The sequence below is a fragment of the Anolis sagrei genome, chromosome 3 (genome assembly GCF_037176765.1).
Source record: "Anolis sagrei isolate rAnoSag1 chromosome 3, rAnoSag1.mat, whole genome shotgun sequence".
In the NCBI taxonomy this organism is placed as follows: domain Eukaryota; kingdom Metazoa; phylum Chordata; class Lepidosauria; order Squamata; family Dactyloidae; genus Anolis; species Anolis sagrei.
The window spans coordinates 262029208-262048031 of NC_090023.1; the positions used below are offsets into that span (position 1 = coordinate 262029208).

At 43.0% G+C, this 18824-nt stretch overlaps 1 protein-coding gene and 1 pseudogene across 1 annotated transcript in view; one reads left to right on the forward strand and one right to left on the reverse strand.

Moving 5' to 3' along the window:
- CHRD (chordin) overlaps positions 1-14641 on the forward strand; it is an 85667-nt gene extending 71026 nt beyond the window's left edge. The window contains exons 17-23 of the mRNA XM_060767412.2: positions 879-975; positions 3325-3375; positions 5323-5426; positions 7102-7204; positions 9703-9857; positions 13347-13440; positions 13970-14641. Of these exons, the coding sequence (XP_060623395.2) occupies positions 879-975; positions 3325-3375; positions 5323-5426; positions 7102-7204; positions 9703-9857; positions 13347-13440; positions 13970-14040 (675 nt within the window). The 3' untranslated portion in view covers positions 14041-14641. The remainder of the gene's footprint in view (positions 1-878; positions 976-3324; positions 3376-5322; positions 5427-7101; positions 7205-9702; positions 9858-13346; positions 13441-13969) is intronic.
- A 586-nt stretch (positions 14642-15227) lies between these two features.
- LOC137096750 (U2 spliceosomal RNA) lies at positions 15228-15319 on the reverse strand (annotated as a pseudogene).
- Between the last annotated feature and the right edge of the window lie 3505 nt (positions 15320-18824).

The following is an 18824-nucleotide window of genomic DNA, read 5'->3' on the forward strand; positions in this document are numbered from 1 at the left end:
TTAATTGGTCACCTGATTTCTAAGTATCCACTTTATGCTTGCTCACTTAGCCACCCTCCAACCTTAAGAGTCTTCATGTAAGCCAGGCCCCATCTACACTGTCATACAATGCAGTTTAACTGCATTGAACTCCATTATTGTCAGTGGAGTCTCATATAGTTAAACTGCCTTATGAAACTGCATTATATGACAGTGTAGATCTAGCCTTAGGACCTCATTCAATGAGGGGGAGAAGTGGGGCGAATTGTCTTCTTACCATAGTGTCTTGTTCCTTTTAGAAGGGAAAAAGATGACATATTCACCCTCATCACATGCAATGTCCATTTACATTGTAATCCTGCACATTCTGGGCTATCACACAGGCGAGTGTAGTCCCTGCCCAGTCTGCATTCTTCTTCTTCTTCCAACTTCCTGGAGGTTATCATTGATTCCTGCCACAAGGGGGTGCTGTTGCTCCATCCTTTATGATGATGAACCTTTTGATCACAGCCTTCCTTCCTCTTTTTTGATCACCAGCTTTTTATGATGCCATAAAATGCCTCCCTCCCTAAATGGTGCTTAATTTCTCTACTCGCAGCTCACAGCTGTTTCTGAACTGCTTAGGTGACAGTAAGCTAGGCTGAAGATCGGGTGCTCACCCTGACCTGGGCTCGAACTGCCCATTTTTCAGTTGGGTCTGTTGCAGCTGGTGATTAACTACCTGTGCTAAATCCTGGCCTCCAGACAAGGGTTGGTGCTTCTTTACTTCCAAGAGCTTGAAACAATTAAGTCCCACAGGACACAAGAGTTGGGCAAAGGAAGGCTTGCTCCATTCTTCACCTTGTAAGTCCAGCTTCTAAAGATTGTATCTTCTTCTCTTCTCCTATCTTGCTCTACAGAAGCGCACAGTTATCTGTGACCCTGTCCTGTGCCAACCCCTCAACTGCACTCAGCAAGTGCAACCAAGGGATCAGTGTTGTCCGGTCTGCGATGAAGGTAAGACAAGACAAGGGGGAACACGGCAGCGTCAGGTTGGGGATGGAGATGGTGTGGAGTTTTCACCTTGATGGGTTGTAAACATTCAGATGGCATCAGACACTTGTTTTAGATCTTGTCTTTTATATTCTTCCCAATTCTATGAACCAATACAACTCATTAGATGCTTGGAAATCTAGTGCAGCCAAACAGTGGCATCACTAGAAGAATGCAAGGGATTGCGAATCACACTGGGTGACACCATCAGGAGGGGTGACACCAAAATAAACATCTATAAAATTTGTGTGGAGTGTTTTAGCGGAAGTTTATTATTCTCTACTAGCTGTCCCCTGCCATGCGTTGCTGTGGCCTAGTCTGTGTGTATGTCTTGTGTGTGTATATTTGTGTATATGTGTATTTATGTGGTTATGCACATATGTTGTAATGTATTTTTTAATTGTTTGGCTTTTTAAGTCTCTTCCACTGTGTTTTTCAGTGTTTTTATGAGTGATGGTCACTCAGTGGCCTGATAGGTGTATTGTGTCCAAATTTGGAATCAGTTCGCTCAGTGGGTTTTGAGTCATGTTAATCCCACATAAAGTCACGAAGAGTCGGAAACAACTGAACGAATGAACAACAAACAATCCCACAAATGAACATTACAATTTTATTTATATAGATACTAGCTGTCGCCTGCCAGGCATTGCTGTGGCCCACATGGGGTTCTGTGTGGGAGGTTTGGCCCAATTCTATCGTTGGTGGGGTTCAGAATGATCTTTGACTGTAGGTGAACTATAAATCCCAGCAACTACAACTCTCAAATGTCAAGATTCTATTTCCCCCAAACTCCACCAGTGTTCACATTTGGGCATATTGAGTATTCGTGTAGAGTTTGGTCCAAATCCATCATTGTTTGAGTCCACAGTGCTCTCTGGATGTAGGTGAACTACAACTCCAAAACCAAAGGACACTGCCCACCACACCCTTCCTGTATTTTGTTGGTCATGGGAGAATTGTGTGCCAAGTTTGGTTCAATTCCATTGTTGATGGAGTTCAGAATGGTCTTTGATTGTAGGTGAACTATAAATCCCAGCAACTACAACTCCCAAATGACAAAATCATAATTTTTGAGTGATGGTCACTCCTTGTGTTGTGAGACATTTTGTTGCCAAATTTGGTGTGATTTCGTTCATTGGTTCTTTTGTTTTTAAGGTACTCATTATGCACTGAGCATTTTATATAGATAGATAGATGATCACTTGTTGGCCTGGTAGGTGTATTGAATCCAAATTTGGTATCAATTCGCTCAGTGGTTTTTGAGTTATGTTAATCCCACAAACGAACATTACATTTTTATTTATATAGATATTAGCTGTCCTCTGCCATGCGTTCCTGTGGCCCAGTCTGTGTATATGTGTTTTGTGTGTGTATATGTGTGTTTGTGTATATTAGGGCTGTCCAACCACAGAAAAATTTGTTTCTAAACTCGATTCGTTTTTAGGGGGTTTTTGCGTTTCGTTATTTAAAAGAATTCCGAAATTTTTCTTTTAAAAAGTTCGATATTTACGAAATTTCAGAAATTACGAAACAATTACGAAACAATAACGAATCGATTCGTTAATGGCGGACGCGATTGCGCAATACGCTAAAAAACCCTCTAAATGGGACAGGGGGAACTTCTGAAGCTTCCCTCTCCCTCTGTTGTTGACTGTTAGTGTGATAATTTTTTTTTATCACTGATAAAACAAACAATGACTATAAAACTTGCACCAGACATACGGAAATAATAACGAAATAATAACGAAACAATAACGAAACAATTTCGAAACAATTACGAAACGAATTGGAAAAATTCGTTTCGTTTTTTAGTTGCTCCTGAATGGTTCAATATCGCTTCGTTATAAAAAAATAACGAATTAATAACGAATTACAAAATTAACGAACGAAACCGCCCAGCCCTAGTCTATATATGTGGTTTTGCACATGCGTTGTAATATAATTTTTGGCTTTTTAAGTCTCTTCCGCTGTGTTTTTCAGTGTTTTTATGAGTGATGGTCACTTGTTGGCCTGATATGTGTATTGTGTCCAAATTTAGTGTCAATTCGCCCAGTGGTTTTGGAGTTATGTTAATCCCACAAATGAACATTACATTTTTATTTATATAGATTTAGATAAACCACAAAAAATGTGTTGCAAGCCCAGCTTACATGTACTAACTCAATATACCTCCAACAGCAAACCTTTTTTTAGCCTTCTGCTGCATGTGTTCTCCAGTCAGAGCTGTCATTACCATGATCCTTCAGATGTAGGTCCCCCTCTGTGTCCTCTGTGTGTTTGTATGGTGTCTCCTCATCATCTCTTTTTGAACAGAGAAGAAGGAAGAAGGACAGAGAGCTGAGAAAGCCCAAGACAGCAATGGAGGTAAGAGGCAGAGGACAAAACAAAGACCCAAGCAAAAAAAAAATGGACCCAGTCTGTTGAATACTAATTTGATTACCTTGCAAGCAAACAGACTTCTGATTTGGTCGTTGTAGGTTTTTTTGGGCTATATGGCCATGTTCTAGAGCCCGAAAAAACCTACAACTACCCAGTGATTCCAGCCATGAAAGCCTTTGACAATACAGACTTCTGATTTGGTTTGGGATTTTGGGGAGATGAACTTCTCTTCCCCCCCACAAATGTATATTTTTTAAAAAAATTATGCACAAACTTCACATTTGATTTAGGAGGATGTTTGCACAGACTCAGTGCCAATCGGCAAGTTTCCTTTGTTAAAAACTACAATTTGGTGATGGATCTGTGCACTGTATGGGTTGTTGTAGGTTTTTTCGGGCTATATGGTCATGTTCTAGAGGCATTTCTCCTGATGTTTCGCCTGCATCTGTGGCAAGCATCCTCAGAGGTAGTGAGGACCTCACTACCTCTGAGGATGCTTGCCATAGATGCAGGCGAAATGTCAGGAGAAATGCCTCTAGAACATGGCCCTATAGCCCGAAAAAACCTACAACAACCCAGTGATTCTGGCCATGAAAGCCTTCGACAATATATTGTGCATTGTATGTTTTTACCCTGTTTCCCCCTCCGCTCCCTCACCCACATTGTTCTTCAGTAGTTATATTTATATTTTAATGTACTAAACGTACCAAATTTGTATGAAAATGTGATTTCTATTTCCTGTGCTGGTCTATGACCGAAATAAATGATTTGATTTTTATCTATTTTGCATTAAACATGACGTGAAAGAAATTTAAAGACCTGAATGTGCTCCCATTCAAACTTGGGTTTCTTTCAAATCATATACAAAACCATCAATATCTATATTGCCAATGCTGACTAAATTCTCTACGACATCAAAGGAAGAAAAGATAAATACTATACAATATTATTAACAACAAATAAAATTATACAACAAGAGATATTAAACTGTTGAGCAAAAATGAACAAAAACATAATTTTAAATAGACAGCTCATTTAAAAACCATGACATTTATTTTATTTATTTATCCTGTCAGAGGCGAATTGAGAATACAGTTATATTGTGTAGAAAAACCATAAACAAAGTTACAAACTTGGCATTACACTAAATGTCCTTTGATCAGTAGCTGGTCACTTGGAGTGTCTCTGGTGTGGCTGTAAGAAGGTCCTCCATTGTGCACGTGGCAGGGTTCAGACTGTATTGTAGTAAGTGGTCTCTGGTTTGCTGTTCTCTACACTCGCATGTCACGGACTCCACTTAGTAGCCCCATTTCTTAAGGTTGGCTCTGCATCTCGTGGTGCCTGAGCGAAGTCCGTTCGGCACCATCAGAACATTTTTTTTTCTATGTCAGGAGTGTCTTGGGAAACTGCAAGTCACTTCTGGTGTGAGAGAATTGGCTGTCTGCAAGGACGTTGCCCAGGGGATGCCCGGATGTTTTACCATCCTGTAGGAGGCTTCCCTCATGTCACCACATGGGAAGCTGGAGCTGACAGATAGGAGCTCACCCCACTCGCTGGATTTGAACCACCGCCTTTCAATCAGCAGTCCTGCTGGCACAAAGGTTTAACCCATTGCACCACCGGGGGCACCTAGACCTTCAGACTATGAAATGTAATGTGTTACATTTGTGAAGCCAATCTACATTTGTGTTTGTTTATTGCATTGAAAAGGAAATGAAGTTGTATATCCATCAAGCAGGTATTCCAAAATTGTGCTGCTGCCATGGAGAAAGCTCTCTCTTTTGTAAATGCCTGCTGTATTTGTGCCATGGATAGTAGGCAGAGAACATTGTTTGAAAATCTTATACACATGCGTGGAATGATATGGACGGAGTAATCCTGTTTTGGGTAGAATTTATGGGCATCGCTCTGACTTTCCTTCTTCTGGTTTAGGTTGTTACTTTGAAGGTGACAAGACCTGGCGAGAAGCTGGAACGCATTGGCACCCTGTCGTCCCCCCCTTCGGTCTCATCAAATGCGCCGTTTGTACTTGCAAGGTGGGGCCCTCAGTCTGCTTTTGACAAAAATGCTTAAAAAAAACAATGCTCACGGCCAGCATCCCTGATTTCTCATTGTTACTCAGAACCACTGTTTTCTGATGCCTGTTTCTGAACTGCATCTCTTTGTTTGAGAACTGGTCTTGTTGGTCAGTGCCAAACAAGCTGTGTGTTTACAAAGCAAGATAACTAAGAAAAGAGGAACTACCCATGCTCCTTCCTTGAAATACTAGATTTCTATCTGTAAGGAAGACACTCACATGGAGAGGATTCTATATAGTGAGGTTGTAAGTAGAAAACAATACAGTCCAGAGTTCAAGAATCTTAATTTCTGGACAGGAACTTTCAGAACCTCCACTGGTCATGTTTGGTGAGGGATTCTGGGATCTGTAGTCCAAAAGATAACTCCTTATCCTGAGTTTTGGCCCATACTATCACAATGTGTTTACAGTTCCAACAGTGAAAGTATACAAGTTATTGGGTTGTTGTAGGTTTTTTCGGGCTATATGCCTACAACATATATACCTACAGCAACCCAGTGATTCCGGCCATGAAAGCCTTCGACAATACATTATACAAGTTATTTTTTGCACTCTTTTCACGTCACATAGGGTGGCAAGTTAAAGCATTTTGCTGTATGTTCTTTAGCCTTTGGGGAAAAGTTTTTAGATTAACGTATAGCTTTGGTGTTAATTTAAGGTTTTTATATTCTTATATTGTATGCTAATGTTTTTAACAGTATTTTATTGTTGTTTTACTTGTTATAATTGTTGAGGCATCAAATCGTTGCCAATTGTCAACCACCCCGAGTTGTCTCTGGGCCGAGAGGGGTGGTATAAAAATGTGGTAAAATAATTAAATAAATAAATAAATAAATAAATAAATAAGGTGGGAAGTTGGAGTTAGCCACTTTTCAGTTCTACTATTGAAAAGCATGTGAAGCATGGGTATCTGGTTGCTACGGACTTGTTATAATATGAGAAAATTGGGTTGAGATGGTATATGCAAAAGAGATCTAGGAGGTTTCATACAACATGAGCTGAATAGAAGTCAACAGTGTGATGCGACAGGTGAAAAAGCCAATGCAATTCTAGACTTCATCAAGAGAGTATAGTCTTGAGACTGAGGGAAGTTATAGTCTCACTCTCTTCTGCTTTGGTCAGACTTCATCTGGAATACTGTGCCCAGTTCTGGGCAGAAAAATTCTGAAACAGGTCCAGAAAAGGTGACCAAATTGGTCAAAAGTTAAGGAGCTGGGTATGTTCAGTTTGGAAAAAGAAGGCTGAGAGGGGACATGATAGCCATGTTTTAATATTTGAAAAGATGTCACATTGAGGAGGAGACAAACTTGCTTTCTGCTGCTTCAGAGAATATGACACACAGTAATGGATCCAAACTACAAAAAATATTCTTCCTAACCTTCCTGACAATAAGAGCCATTCAACATTGGAATATGCTGCCTCTGAGTGCAGGTGAATTTTTTCCTTTGGTTTTTAAGCACAGGCTACACGGCCATCTGTCAGAAGTCCTTTGATTGTGGAATTGGGTTGGAATGGATGACTTTTGTGGTCCCTTTCAGCTCTATCATTCTATCTATCCATGCACACATTTGCATGGTTCTTTGGCCCCATACGTGCTAATACTCACAGGTCTGTGCCTGCCTCTCTTCCTACAGGGAGCCACAGGGGAAGTGCACTGTGAGAAGGTACAGTGTCCAGCCCTGAGCTGCAGGAATCCCATCCGTGCCAAGCCATCCGACTGCTGCAAGCAATGCCCAGGTGAGCACAGCATGAATGTGGTGGAAGCTCCTTCCTTGGAAGCTTCTAAACAGAGGCTGGATGGCCATCTGTCAGGGGTGCTTTGATTGTGCTGCTTCTTCCTGGCAGGGGGTTGGACTAGATGGCCCATGTGGTCTCTTCCAACTCTATGATTCTATGACAAGGCAATAGCACCAGAACTGACCAACAAGTCCCTTAGTTGCAACAGGACAGGGATGTTATCACAATCTTTCATCAGGGAGGTTCTTACTTATGGAACCATGGCACAATGATATTTGTCTGCCTTCTGAATCAGCGCTTCTTTGAAACGCTACACCTTATTTATAACTTCACCTACCAAATATAAATGCTTGCCAGCTACCCCAAGTGTTTTAAGAGCAGAACATATAGTTGCAAACATTTCTTGTCCCTGTTGAGAAAGGATAGCTCAAACTCTTTGATATTGCTGCTTTTGTGTAAAGTAGTGACTGAGACACATGCACTGTCCTTGGGCATATTTGAAGCTTATGGATATTTGAAAAAACTTTATTGCAGTTTTGAATACAGAACAATTAAAAAAAAAGAATTGAATCCATAATATAAAAGCAAAAATTCAAGCAGATGAATAACATAAATAATGTTGGTACCAGCTGGGTGTACATTACATGCCAAAAGGCAGAAATTTTCCAGTGTCACTAGGCTTTGAAACATCGGCTGGATGGCCATCTGTCGGGGCTCTTTTTGTGATTTTCCTTCTTCTTGGCAGGGGGTTGGGCTGGATGGCCCACGAGGTCTCTTCCAACTCTATCATTCTATGATTATAGAGGTGTCATTAAAAAGAGAATGTCCAGAACTCTAGTGCTTTCTGAGGAGTGCCATAAGGAGATTTATTTAAATGGATACCAAATTTCTTCCCATGTTTTGTGTCTCGTCAGTCCTTTGGCCAACTTCCTCTGGTGCGTACACGTTCCTTGAAGTGGCCTGTCGACTTATGACAACCCCATGTATTTCATAGGGTTTTCTTCAGAATCCTCATGGGATAGTTTTGCCAGTTCCTTCTTCTGAAGTATGGCCCACACAGCATCTGGTACGCATTGGCTTCTCAGAATGAACAATGCGCCTAAAGAACAGCCCTTTTAAAGTTATCCAAGCCAAGTGGCGCCATACAGAACAGAGTCCATGTTTTTGCATTGCGGATTAATATTAGTAAAGACACATGCATGGTCTATGGGTCACATGCTTATTGCTTCTTCCTTCTCCTTTCTATCACCCACGATTTAGGATTGTTTGGTTTCTGTCTCACATGCACAAAAACACAAAGTGCTCTGTTTATCCAAACCATTTGGAGAAAAGACAAACCTATGGCTGAAATTTTGGAGTTTTTGTTTCTTTGTTTTCATGTCAGGAGTGACTTGAGAAACTGCAAGTCATTTCTGGTGTGAGAGAGAAATGGCCGTCTGCAAGGACGTTGCCAAGGGACATCTGGATGTTTTACCATCCTGTGGAAGGCTTCTCTCATGTCCCCACATGGGAATCTGGAGCTGACAGATGGGAGCTCACCCCATTCCCCAGATTCAAACTGTTTGTTTGTTTGTTTTTCGTGTCAGGAGCGACTCGAGAAACTGCAAGTCACTTCTGGTGTGAGAGAGATATCTGGATGTTTTACCATCCTGTGGAAAGCTTCTCTCATGTCCCCACATGGGAAGTTGGAGCTGACAGATGGGAGCTCACCCCATTCCCCAGATTCAAACTGTTTGTTTGTTTTTCGTATTAGGAGCAACTCGAGAAACTGCAAGTCACTTCTGGTATGAGAGAGAATTGGCCGTCTGCAAGGACGTTGCCAGGGGACATATGGATGTTTTACCATCCTGTGGAAGGTTACTCTCATGTCCCCACATGGGAAGCTGGAGCTGACAGATGGGAGCTCACCCTGCTACCCAGATTCAAACTGTTCGTTTGTTTTTCGTGTCAGGAGCTGACAGATGGGAGCTCACCCCACTCCCCAGATTCAAATTGTTGACCTTTCAGCCAGCAGTTTAACTCATTGCGCCACTGGGGTCTCCGTGGCTGAAGTCAAGTTCGGGGCTCGTTCTTGATAGGGGAAAGTAGCTTTGCGATGGACAATAAGCGGGAGCCAATCAGCATTGTCTAATACTATACAGGTGCTAGATCCTATTTGATTTTGGAAGCTTAGCAAGGTCAGCACTGATTACTATTTAGATGGGATGTGAGATGAGACCACCAAGAAATATCAGGTGCTGTGGGCTCTATTCCAGAGGAATAAACTGGCAAAAGTACCTCTGAGTATCCCTTGATTAACAAAATTATATGAAATCTATGAGTCTGACATAAGTCAACAGGTGAATTATAAGTAAATACACCCCCAAACAGCACTACATAGGGCCTTTCCCCAAAAAGCATTGAGAAACATTAAGCACTCAATCAAAATAAATCAACAAATCATATGTTGCATATTTTTTTAAACATACTAATTTCATAGAGTCCTCCTTGCTCCCCAGCCTCTGAGAAGAGTCCCTCATCCCTTTCGGACATGATGCAAGCGGATGGACCACGCGCCTGCAAGTTTGGGCGGCAGTGGTACATGCACAATGACAGTTGGCACCCCACGGTGCCCCCCTTCGGAGAGATGAAATGCATCACCTGCTGGTGTCTGGTGAGTAATGGAGCATCACGGTGGATCAGCCCCAGGAATGGAAAGCTCCAAGGAGCAAGATCTGGAGCTGGAGGAAATTGCTGGGGGATTATAGCCCCCAGAATCTCCCACCCAGTATAGTCTCTAGTCTAGATGAAAGTTGTAGTGCTTAAGAGTAACTTTCTCAGGTCGTGTTTTGATAAAAAGATGTTAAAAAACCTGACTATCATTCTGAAGTGGGACAGCTTCCCTGTATCCTGAGTCACACTGTACATTAAGGGGTGACATGTAATTGCTGTGCCATCCCAGTTTCTTTGGTTGGGCTGGTCCTGGGATAAATCTATACTGTCGATTTAATGCAGATTGATATTACCTTAATTGCTATGGTTCAGTGTTATGGAATCATGGGAGCTGTATTTTTATAAGGTTGTGCTGTCGCACGCTGGGCCTATACATAAGACTGTAGACAGGACATAAATTCTGTGTGCCCAACGGGACGCCAGGGCTGCCTCAGATTAAAGGCCTTTGGATTTCCTTAAAACATAGTCTTTAGATTGCTCAAAGGTTCAACAAAGTTCTTTATTATTGAAAACAAATTGGTACTTCAAGGCTTTCCTAATAGTCTATTGGCTCTCTCAATCTTGTCCACTGGGAAGAGGCACTATCTTCATAAACTGTATTTAACTAATGGGGAAATCCTTAACTTCTAATCTGGGCAGTCTGTGTTTGCCTCTGTTGGCGTGGAGCCCCTACACCAACGGCTTCCGCGAGTGACCCTTACCAAGCAGAGCTTTGTAGACCTCCAAGGAAAAAAGAAGTTCAGGTTTCAGTGATGGCTGGCTGAAGTGCTGTGAGACCAGATTCCCTCAGCAGAGGAGCTGTAAGGCTGTATATCTACCGGCCAAGCCGTAGAGCCTTTTCTCCCCGGCCAAGCTGTAGAAGACGAAGCTTTCTACAGGAGCTCTTGGTATTATGTCCTGCATGAAAAGCTTCTCTGTGTTGGACTGAACCCAAACTGGCTCCTATTCCCTCCAAAACCCAAAAAGGGGGTGGGACTAGGGAACCTAACTATAATTGACAGGTGGCTTGCCCTATGATTGCAGCCAAAAGAAGCCACCTATCTGCAGAGTCCCTGAAACTTAGGACTACAACAAACATTAAATGCAAAGAAAACAAAATTGGAGCTCCTGGTGCAGTTATACCTGCACAAAGGTCTTTAGACTTCTCTACTATTGTCATTATGTTTGGTTTACTGCTTTTTTCTCTTTATATTTTGTGTATATTGTTTATATGCTTATATGTTTTATATCAATGCTATGTTGTTTATTTTATTGCAATTTGTATTTTATTTTATTGTAAGCCTCATGTAAGCTGCTCCGAGTCCCTGTCGGGGGAGATGGTGGCGGGGTATAAATAAAGATTATTATTATTATTATTATTATTATTATTATTATTATTATAAAGCATTCTGGTGCCTTATCAAACCCCAGAATTTTATAGCATTGAGCAATGGCAGTTAAGTGTTCTCCAACTGCATTAATTCTACAGTGTAGATACACTGGTGGAGGCTCCTTCTCTGGAGGCTTCTAAACAGAAGCTGGGTAGCCATCTGTCAGGGTGCTTTGAATGTTATTTTCCTGCTTCTTGGCAGGGGGTTGGACTGGATGGCCCACGAGGTCTCTTCCAACTCTATAATTCTATGACTACTGGATACAGGTTGCCAAAGGGGGAGGTGTTGCATGCAGAGATGCCCTTGACAAGATCAAGATGGAGTTTGGGGGTCTACCTGCTCTTCTCCTGAGCAGAACACAATGTGGTATGGACATAGGGCTCATACACTATAGAATCACAGTGTTGCTGTTCCACTTTAATCCCCATGTCAGCATCTTAAGGTTTGTAGTTGAGCCAGTGAGGTGGGGTGGTTTGATCATTAGACTGCAACTCTGGAGACCTGGGTTCAAGCATGTGCTCAGCCATAGAAACTCACTGGGTGACCTTAGGCAAGTTTCATTCATAGAAGAAGCCCATAGCAACTTCCCTCTTAACAAATGCACCCATGAAATCCTCAGGGTCGCTGTAAGTCAGAAATAACTTGAAGCACACAAAAGCACGAACAACATGAGGCACCATAGTGCATAGGCTGAAAAATATAAGTACCCCTCCTTAAACTGGCAATTCCTGGTTTCCTTAAGATTTCTTTTTTCATGCAAGTCACTTCTGGTGTGAGAGAATGGGCAATCTGTAAGGACATTGCCTAGTGGATGCCTGGATGGTTTGATGTTTTACCATCCTTGTGGGAGGCTTCTCTCGTGTCCCCACATGGGGAGTTGGAGCTGACAGAGGGAGCTCATCTGCACACTTCCCGGATTCAAACCTCTGACCTTTTGGTCTTCAGTCCTGCCGGCACAAGGGTTTAACCCATTGCGCCACTGGGAACTCCTTCCTTAGGATGGAACCATAGCAATTAAAATGGAATGACAGTGCTATAAATCTATCGTATGGATGAGCCCTCAGACAAGTTGTAGCAGGATATATGTCCAGCACAAGCTGGTGCTGCTCCAAGGAGAAATTGTACCCCAGTGGTAAAACACTTTTTGCATGCAGGTAATGCCACCTTCCATGCCTAGCATCTCCAGGAATATGACCATAGGTTAAAGTGCTGGTTTTTGACCTACAAAACCCTATACGGCTCCGTCCCAGCGTACCTGTCTGAACGCATCTCCTTCTACGTCCCCCCTCGGAGTTTAAGATCTTCTGGGGAGGCTGTGCTCTTGGCCCCACCTCTATCACAAGTGAGATTGGTGGGGACGAGGAGCAGGGCCTTCTCGGTGGTGGTCCCTCGCCTGTGGAATTCACTTCCCGGGGAAATTAGGTCATCGACATCCCTCCTCTCTTTTAGAAAGAAACTAAAAACATGGATATGGGACCAGGCCTTTGGGTAATCTGGCAGATAGACAAAGGACAATGACGACTAGAATTGATAGGATTTGACAATGTGGAATGAACTTACGGATTCTGAGCTGGCAAACGCTGAACATGAGATTGGTTTTTTATTGATTGTGATGTATAACTTGATTGTTTTAATTGTTTATAATTGCTGTTGATGCATGATTTATCTTATTGTCTGTTGCTGGCATCAAATTGTGCCTTTTGTAAGCTGCCCCGAGTCCCCCCTCGGGGATTGAGAAGGACGGGGTAGAAATGCGCGAAATAAATAAATAAATAAATAAAGAATAGATACATAAGCAAAAACAGAAACCCAGAGGCAAGATGCTACTTAGAAAGCAGGCAAACCCAATTAGATTTGAAAGCTAATCAGAGTCAGTCCTGGTTAGTCCTTGGATACTGTTTGGAGATTTTTGGATTTTCCAAAGTTTGGATATTAGCCCTGGAGAGATGAGTTGCTACACACTTCCTATAGATTTTGCACTAACATGTCTTTGCTATTGTGTAACTGCCTGTTCTGTTCTCTCTCCCCCCACACACCCTGCACACTGCCACACCTTTCAGTCGGGTGAGACACACTGTCGGCGCCAGGAATGCTCTCATGCGTCTTGCTCTAAAGAGGAGAAAAAGGAGGACAGCTGCTGTTCCCACTGTCAAGGTAAGGAGGGCTGCAAATCTTGCACTGGGCACCATGGCATCCCTGCCCAAAGGCTGCCAAGCACTCTGTCCCCATCACACATAATCCTACACCAGGCATATTGGCACATCTATTTAGAGCTCAGTTAACCAACAATCAAAATCACATGTTGTGTTGACTGATACCAAGGTGACTTTGACCTATGGCAACCCTATAAATAACTTGAGGTCACCCTGACTCATTAGGGGGTAGATAGAACTTCAAGCTGGGGTGCTTTGATTGTGCTTTTCCTGCATAGCAAGGGGTTGGACTAGATGCCCCATGTGGTCTTCTCCAACTCTATTATTCCATGATTCTATACATTGAGCAACTTGGATGCCACCAGGAGGTCAAATCAGACTTCATGAGGTGCGGTCACAGCTGGTGCACGAGTTTTAATTGTGCAAAGGCCCTCCCAGCCACCGCTGACACCTGAGCATGAAGCATTAGCGCTGAGTCTTCCTTGGGTCCTTCCGTTCCATTTACCCATGGTTTTGTTTGTTTGCTGCAGCATCAGAAGACCATCCAGAAGATCCTCAGGAGAAATCTCGAGAGGAGCCCAAAGGTTCCTGGGTCCACTAGCAGACCAGCTTGAGCTTGAAATCCTGGATGTTGCAAAGAGACTGCTGACCTGCTGACAAAGATAAAAGCCGGGCAGTTTACAGCTGGAGGGTCTCTGTGCGGACTCCCGTAACCTATCCATGTTTTGTTGACTTTTCAAAGACAACTGGGGCACCCATTGCCCTCACCCCAGAATAAGCACCCATCCCGTTGAGTGCTCAGTGCCTTATTCTCCTCAGGAAGCCAAGCCATCTTCAATGTATATTTTTTGTAGCTTTTGTTAAAGGAGACAGAGGTGCAGGCACCATGGGGCACTGGGACAACCACAGGTTGGTATATCAAGCGAAGCTATAGGGTGGGGCATGCACAGTATGCAATGGGTATACCAGGCAAAGCAATACAGCTCTTGGGGGGCAAGGTTGCACCGTGGACACGGCTTATCCCATTGAGAGGAAGAGTGCTTGCATAGTTCTGTGAACTCAGCATGTCAGAGTTATACTTATCTCACATGACTTTGGCCTCTTAAAAGGAGGACCATGTGGTCTATATGGCCCACAGACCCAAAGGGTAAGCAGTGAAGCGCCTTCCCCCTAAGACTGGCTTGTAATATAGTGTAAAATTAACTTCCTTTGTTGCAATTCTTTGCGGGATTTTTTTAAAAACAAAAACTGCTGAGGAGGGCCATTTCATGTTCCAATTGGTTGTGTAATTTATGTTTCCCAAGAGCAAGGTCCACTTCCCTGTTCATCTGAAAGCTTATTGGAGATTATGTATTTATTAAAAGAAGGAAAAATGAAGGCAATCTGCAGCTGCTTTGGCAAGTGTGTTGTGGTTTCTTACAATCCACCTAAGCTTCCCACCTCCATCTGGTTCTTCAGTTAGAGCTTTGCACATTTATTTTGTTGGACTACAGAACCCAAAATTCAGTCAGTATGGCCACTGGGAGTTGTGGCCTCTCAAATTAATTTCTCCCAAAATTTGCATTTGTCTGCTAAACTGAATACATTCACTATTCAGATTTCCATTTCCACCAACAGTATGTAGGTGGGGATACATGTTTTGCATCCACAGAGGATAATGGTTCCTAGGTTCGTTACCAGAATTTCATTTCAGATTGAGCATCCCTTACCTGGAATTCTGTAATCCAAAATACTCCAAAATCCAAAATTGTCCACATGGATGGCTGAAATAGTGACACCTGTGCTTTCTCAGGGTCAGTGTACAGTGTATCATACATGTACAACATATATGATAAGAACAGATACTACACTTGATCTTAGCCAAAAGGCCGAGAAGCCTACATTCAGTATTCAGATTGCCAGTTCTACCAACTATATGAAGGGGATACATGTTTTGCATCCATAGAGGATAACGGTAGTAGTAGTTTATTCGATGCTTAGACCATAGGTCTTTCACATACAAGGCAAGTCAAATAGATAAATACATGAGCACCAGATTATTAAATAAAATATAAAATACACAATAAAGTCCTATAAATCATTAAAATGCTACATATATCGATGGCAAGATGAAACATTAATGAATTTTGTGGGTCACATGTCCAAGATATCTCACTATGTGCAAATACAGGTATTCCAAAATCCAAATGCCAAACCACTTCTTGTTTGGGATAAGTGATTCCTAACCTGAACTAGAAACGTAAGCTATGTTTTGCTTGAATCCTATGGTTCATCCTACAGAGGATCCATCGACCTCATAGAATGATTGCAATCTGACACCACTTCACTGCCATGACCCAATGCTATGGAATCCTGGGATTTATAGTTTGGTGGGGCACAAGCATTCCTTGATAGAGAAAGATAAAGACCTTGCAAGAAGGAGAAAAGAGGAAAACCACATTCCGGATGGAGAGACTTACTCAAGGAAGCCGCAAATGCCCTGAGTCTGCAAGACCTGAGCAGGGTGACTTGAAGTCTCTTATTCGTAGGGTTGCTTTAAGTTAAAATCAATCCAATGACACCTAGCTCCAGCTCCACACACCTAGCTCCAGCAGAAAAGAGTCCTTTGTCCCACCCTGGTCATTCCACAGATATATAAACCCTTTTTCCTAGTTCCAACAGACCTCACTACCTCTGAGGATGCTTGCCATAGATGCAGGCAAAACGTCAGGAGAGAATGCCTCTAGACCATGGCCATACAGCCTGAAAAAACCTACAACAACCCAATCCAATAATAATAACAAAGCTGTACAAGGCTTTATAGGTCATAACCAGATTTTTATGTCCTGTAATGAACCAGTATCCAATTTCAGAATTGGGAGTTACAAATACCCTCTATCTAGCCCTGCAGCCTTCAACTTACTATATCTATATACAGAAGAGTGAAAATATGTGTGTGTATGTATGTTTGTTCAACAAAGGCTCCCACATGGTTTAATAGATCCAGCCCAAATTGGGCACACATATCTTTTATGATCTAAAATAAAATACCAGTGGGGTTTAAACTTTCAAAAAGCCACATTTTTCAGGACTGGGACCCCAAAAAGAAGAAATAGGTATGTATGTAGTGCTCAGATGCAAAAGCAAGAGGGCAGTATGTAGATAGTCTATGTCAAAATGGAGAGATGAAAAATGGAAGAGAGTTAAGAGCATCATCAACAGGGAGACACTCCAGAAAGAGGATTGCCATGGAGACATTCTATGGGTAGCCTTCTCAGAGGGTCAGGCAAGGATGGAAGTGAGCTGGAGAAGGGAGAAAGAGATCTTTACGATGACAAAATTCAAGTAATAATTCAGTTCTTCACAGAATCCTGCTGCTATGCCCACATTCCCAGGTCCAACAATAATATCAGTAAGAGCCAGTATTATTCCAAGCACTAAAGTGTGATTCAAATATGTTTCCAGTCAGCTTCAACATACAGAATGTGTCTGGGAATTTTATCTTCACAACCTTTGGTGAGATGATCCAAAACTGTTCAAGAGATGAGAGTTGGAGAAATTTGCACACTGTCCTATGGTCTCTCCTCACTTCTGGTGGAAAAAATGCTTTTGGGTTCAATTAATTCTGGATGCATTCAGCCAACTCTACTGCTCATTCTTCCTAGGGCAGCAATGGCTCCATCTACACTGCCATATAATGTAGTTTGAAACTGCAACATATGGCAGTGCAGATGAGGCCATTGCTTTCTTTTGCAGGTTTCTGAATGATCCAGTAAGGATGGAATCAATGTGCCCCCTTGTGGAAGGGATGACCAAAATCTGTTTTAGTGTTTTCCTGTTGTGAAAGGCTCACTTAAGAATTATCTACAGCTGGATCTGCATTGCTGTACAATACAGTTTCAGAATGTGTGTTAACTGCATTGAACTGGACAGGCCCGTAGCCAGGATTTTGATTTGGGGAGGGGGGGGCTGAGCTTTTTCAGGGGGGTTTCGGGGGGGGGGGGCTGAGTTTGGGGGGGGCTGAGTCTGAGTGAAAGAGGGTCTACCCTAGCAAACGTTTTGTATCATCATCCCAATAGCCCCATGCATATGGGATATATTGAGCATGGTGATCAGATCATGATATGAATAAACATAACAGTTTAAATAATGCACCAGTAAGGCCTTTTCGCAAACCACCATGAAAGGCCCCCCAAGCCCCCCCCCCCCCCCGGCTACATGCCTGGGACTGGATAATATGGCAATGTAGATTCACACAATCCAATGTAATGCAGTTAATCTGCATTCTGAAGCTGCATTATATGACAGTGTAGATACAACCTACACTGTGGAATGAATGCAGTTTGACACCACTTTAACTGCCATGGGTCAATGCTATTGAATCGTGATAGTTTTAGGGCATTGGTTTCCAAGTGGAAGGCAGTCCCAGTCGGGATTGGCTTGATGCGCCTTCCTCTTGGCACGTTTCTCTCTTTCGCCCCCCATTCGTGCCTCTTCAAACTCTACAGCACTGCTGGTCGCAGCTGGCCTCCAGCTGGAGCGCTCAAGGGCCAGGGCTTCCCAGTTCTCAGTGTCTATGCCACAGTTTTTAAGGTTGGCTTTGAGCCCATCTTTAAATCTCTTTTCCTGCCCAACAACATTCCATTTTCCATTCTTGAGTTCGGAGTAGAGCAACTGCTTTGGGAGACGGTGGTCAGGCATCCGGACAATGTGGCCGGTCCAGTGGAGCTTATGGTGGTGGACCATCGCTTCAGTGCTGGTGGTCTTTGCTTCTTCCAGCACGCTGACATTTGTCCGCCTGTCTTCCCAAGAGATTTGCAGGATTTTCCGGAGGCAACGTTGATGGAATTGTTCCAGGAGTTGCATGTGACATCTGTAGACAGTCCACATCTCGCAGGCGTATAGCAGGGTTGGGAGGACAATAGCTTTATAAACAAGCACCTCGGTATCCCTACGGATGTCCTGGTCCTCATAAAGGGAGATGCATTCAGATAGGTAAGCTGGACTGCAACCGTTTAGAAATTTATAGGCTAAAGCCAGCACTTTGAATTGTGCTTGGAAGCAGACTGGTAACCAGTGGAACTGGTGCAAGGGGGAGTTGTGTGTTCCCTGTACGCCACTCTGGTGAGCAATCTGGCTGCTACCTGTTGGACCACTTGAAGCTTCTGAACAGTCTTCAAAGGCAACCTCATGTAGAGTGCATTTCAGTAGTCTATTCGGGATGTAACAAGAGTGCACACTACCGTGGCCAAATCCGACTTCCCAAGGAGCAGGTGTAACTGATGCACAAGTTTTAATGCTCTCCTGGCCACTGCCGAAACCTGAAAGTTCCAGGCTAAGCAATGAGTCCAGGAGAACTCCAAGCTGCACATCTGTGTCTTCATGGGGAGTGTAACCTCATCCAGC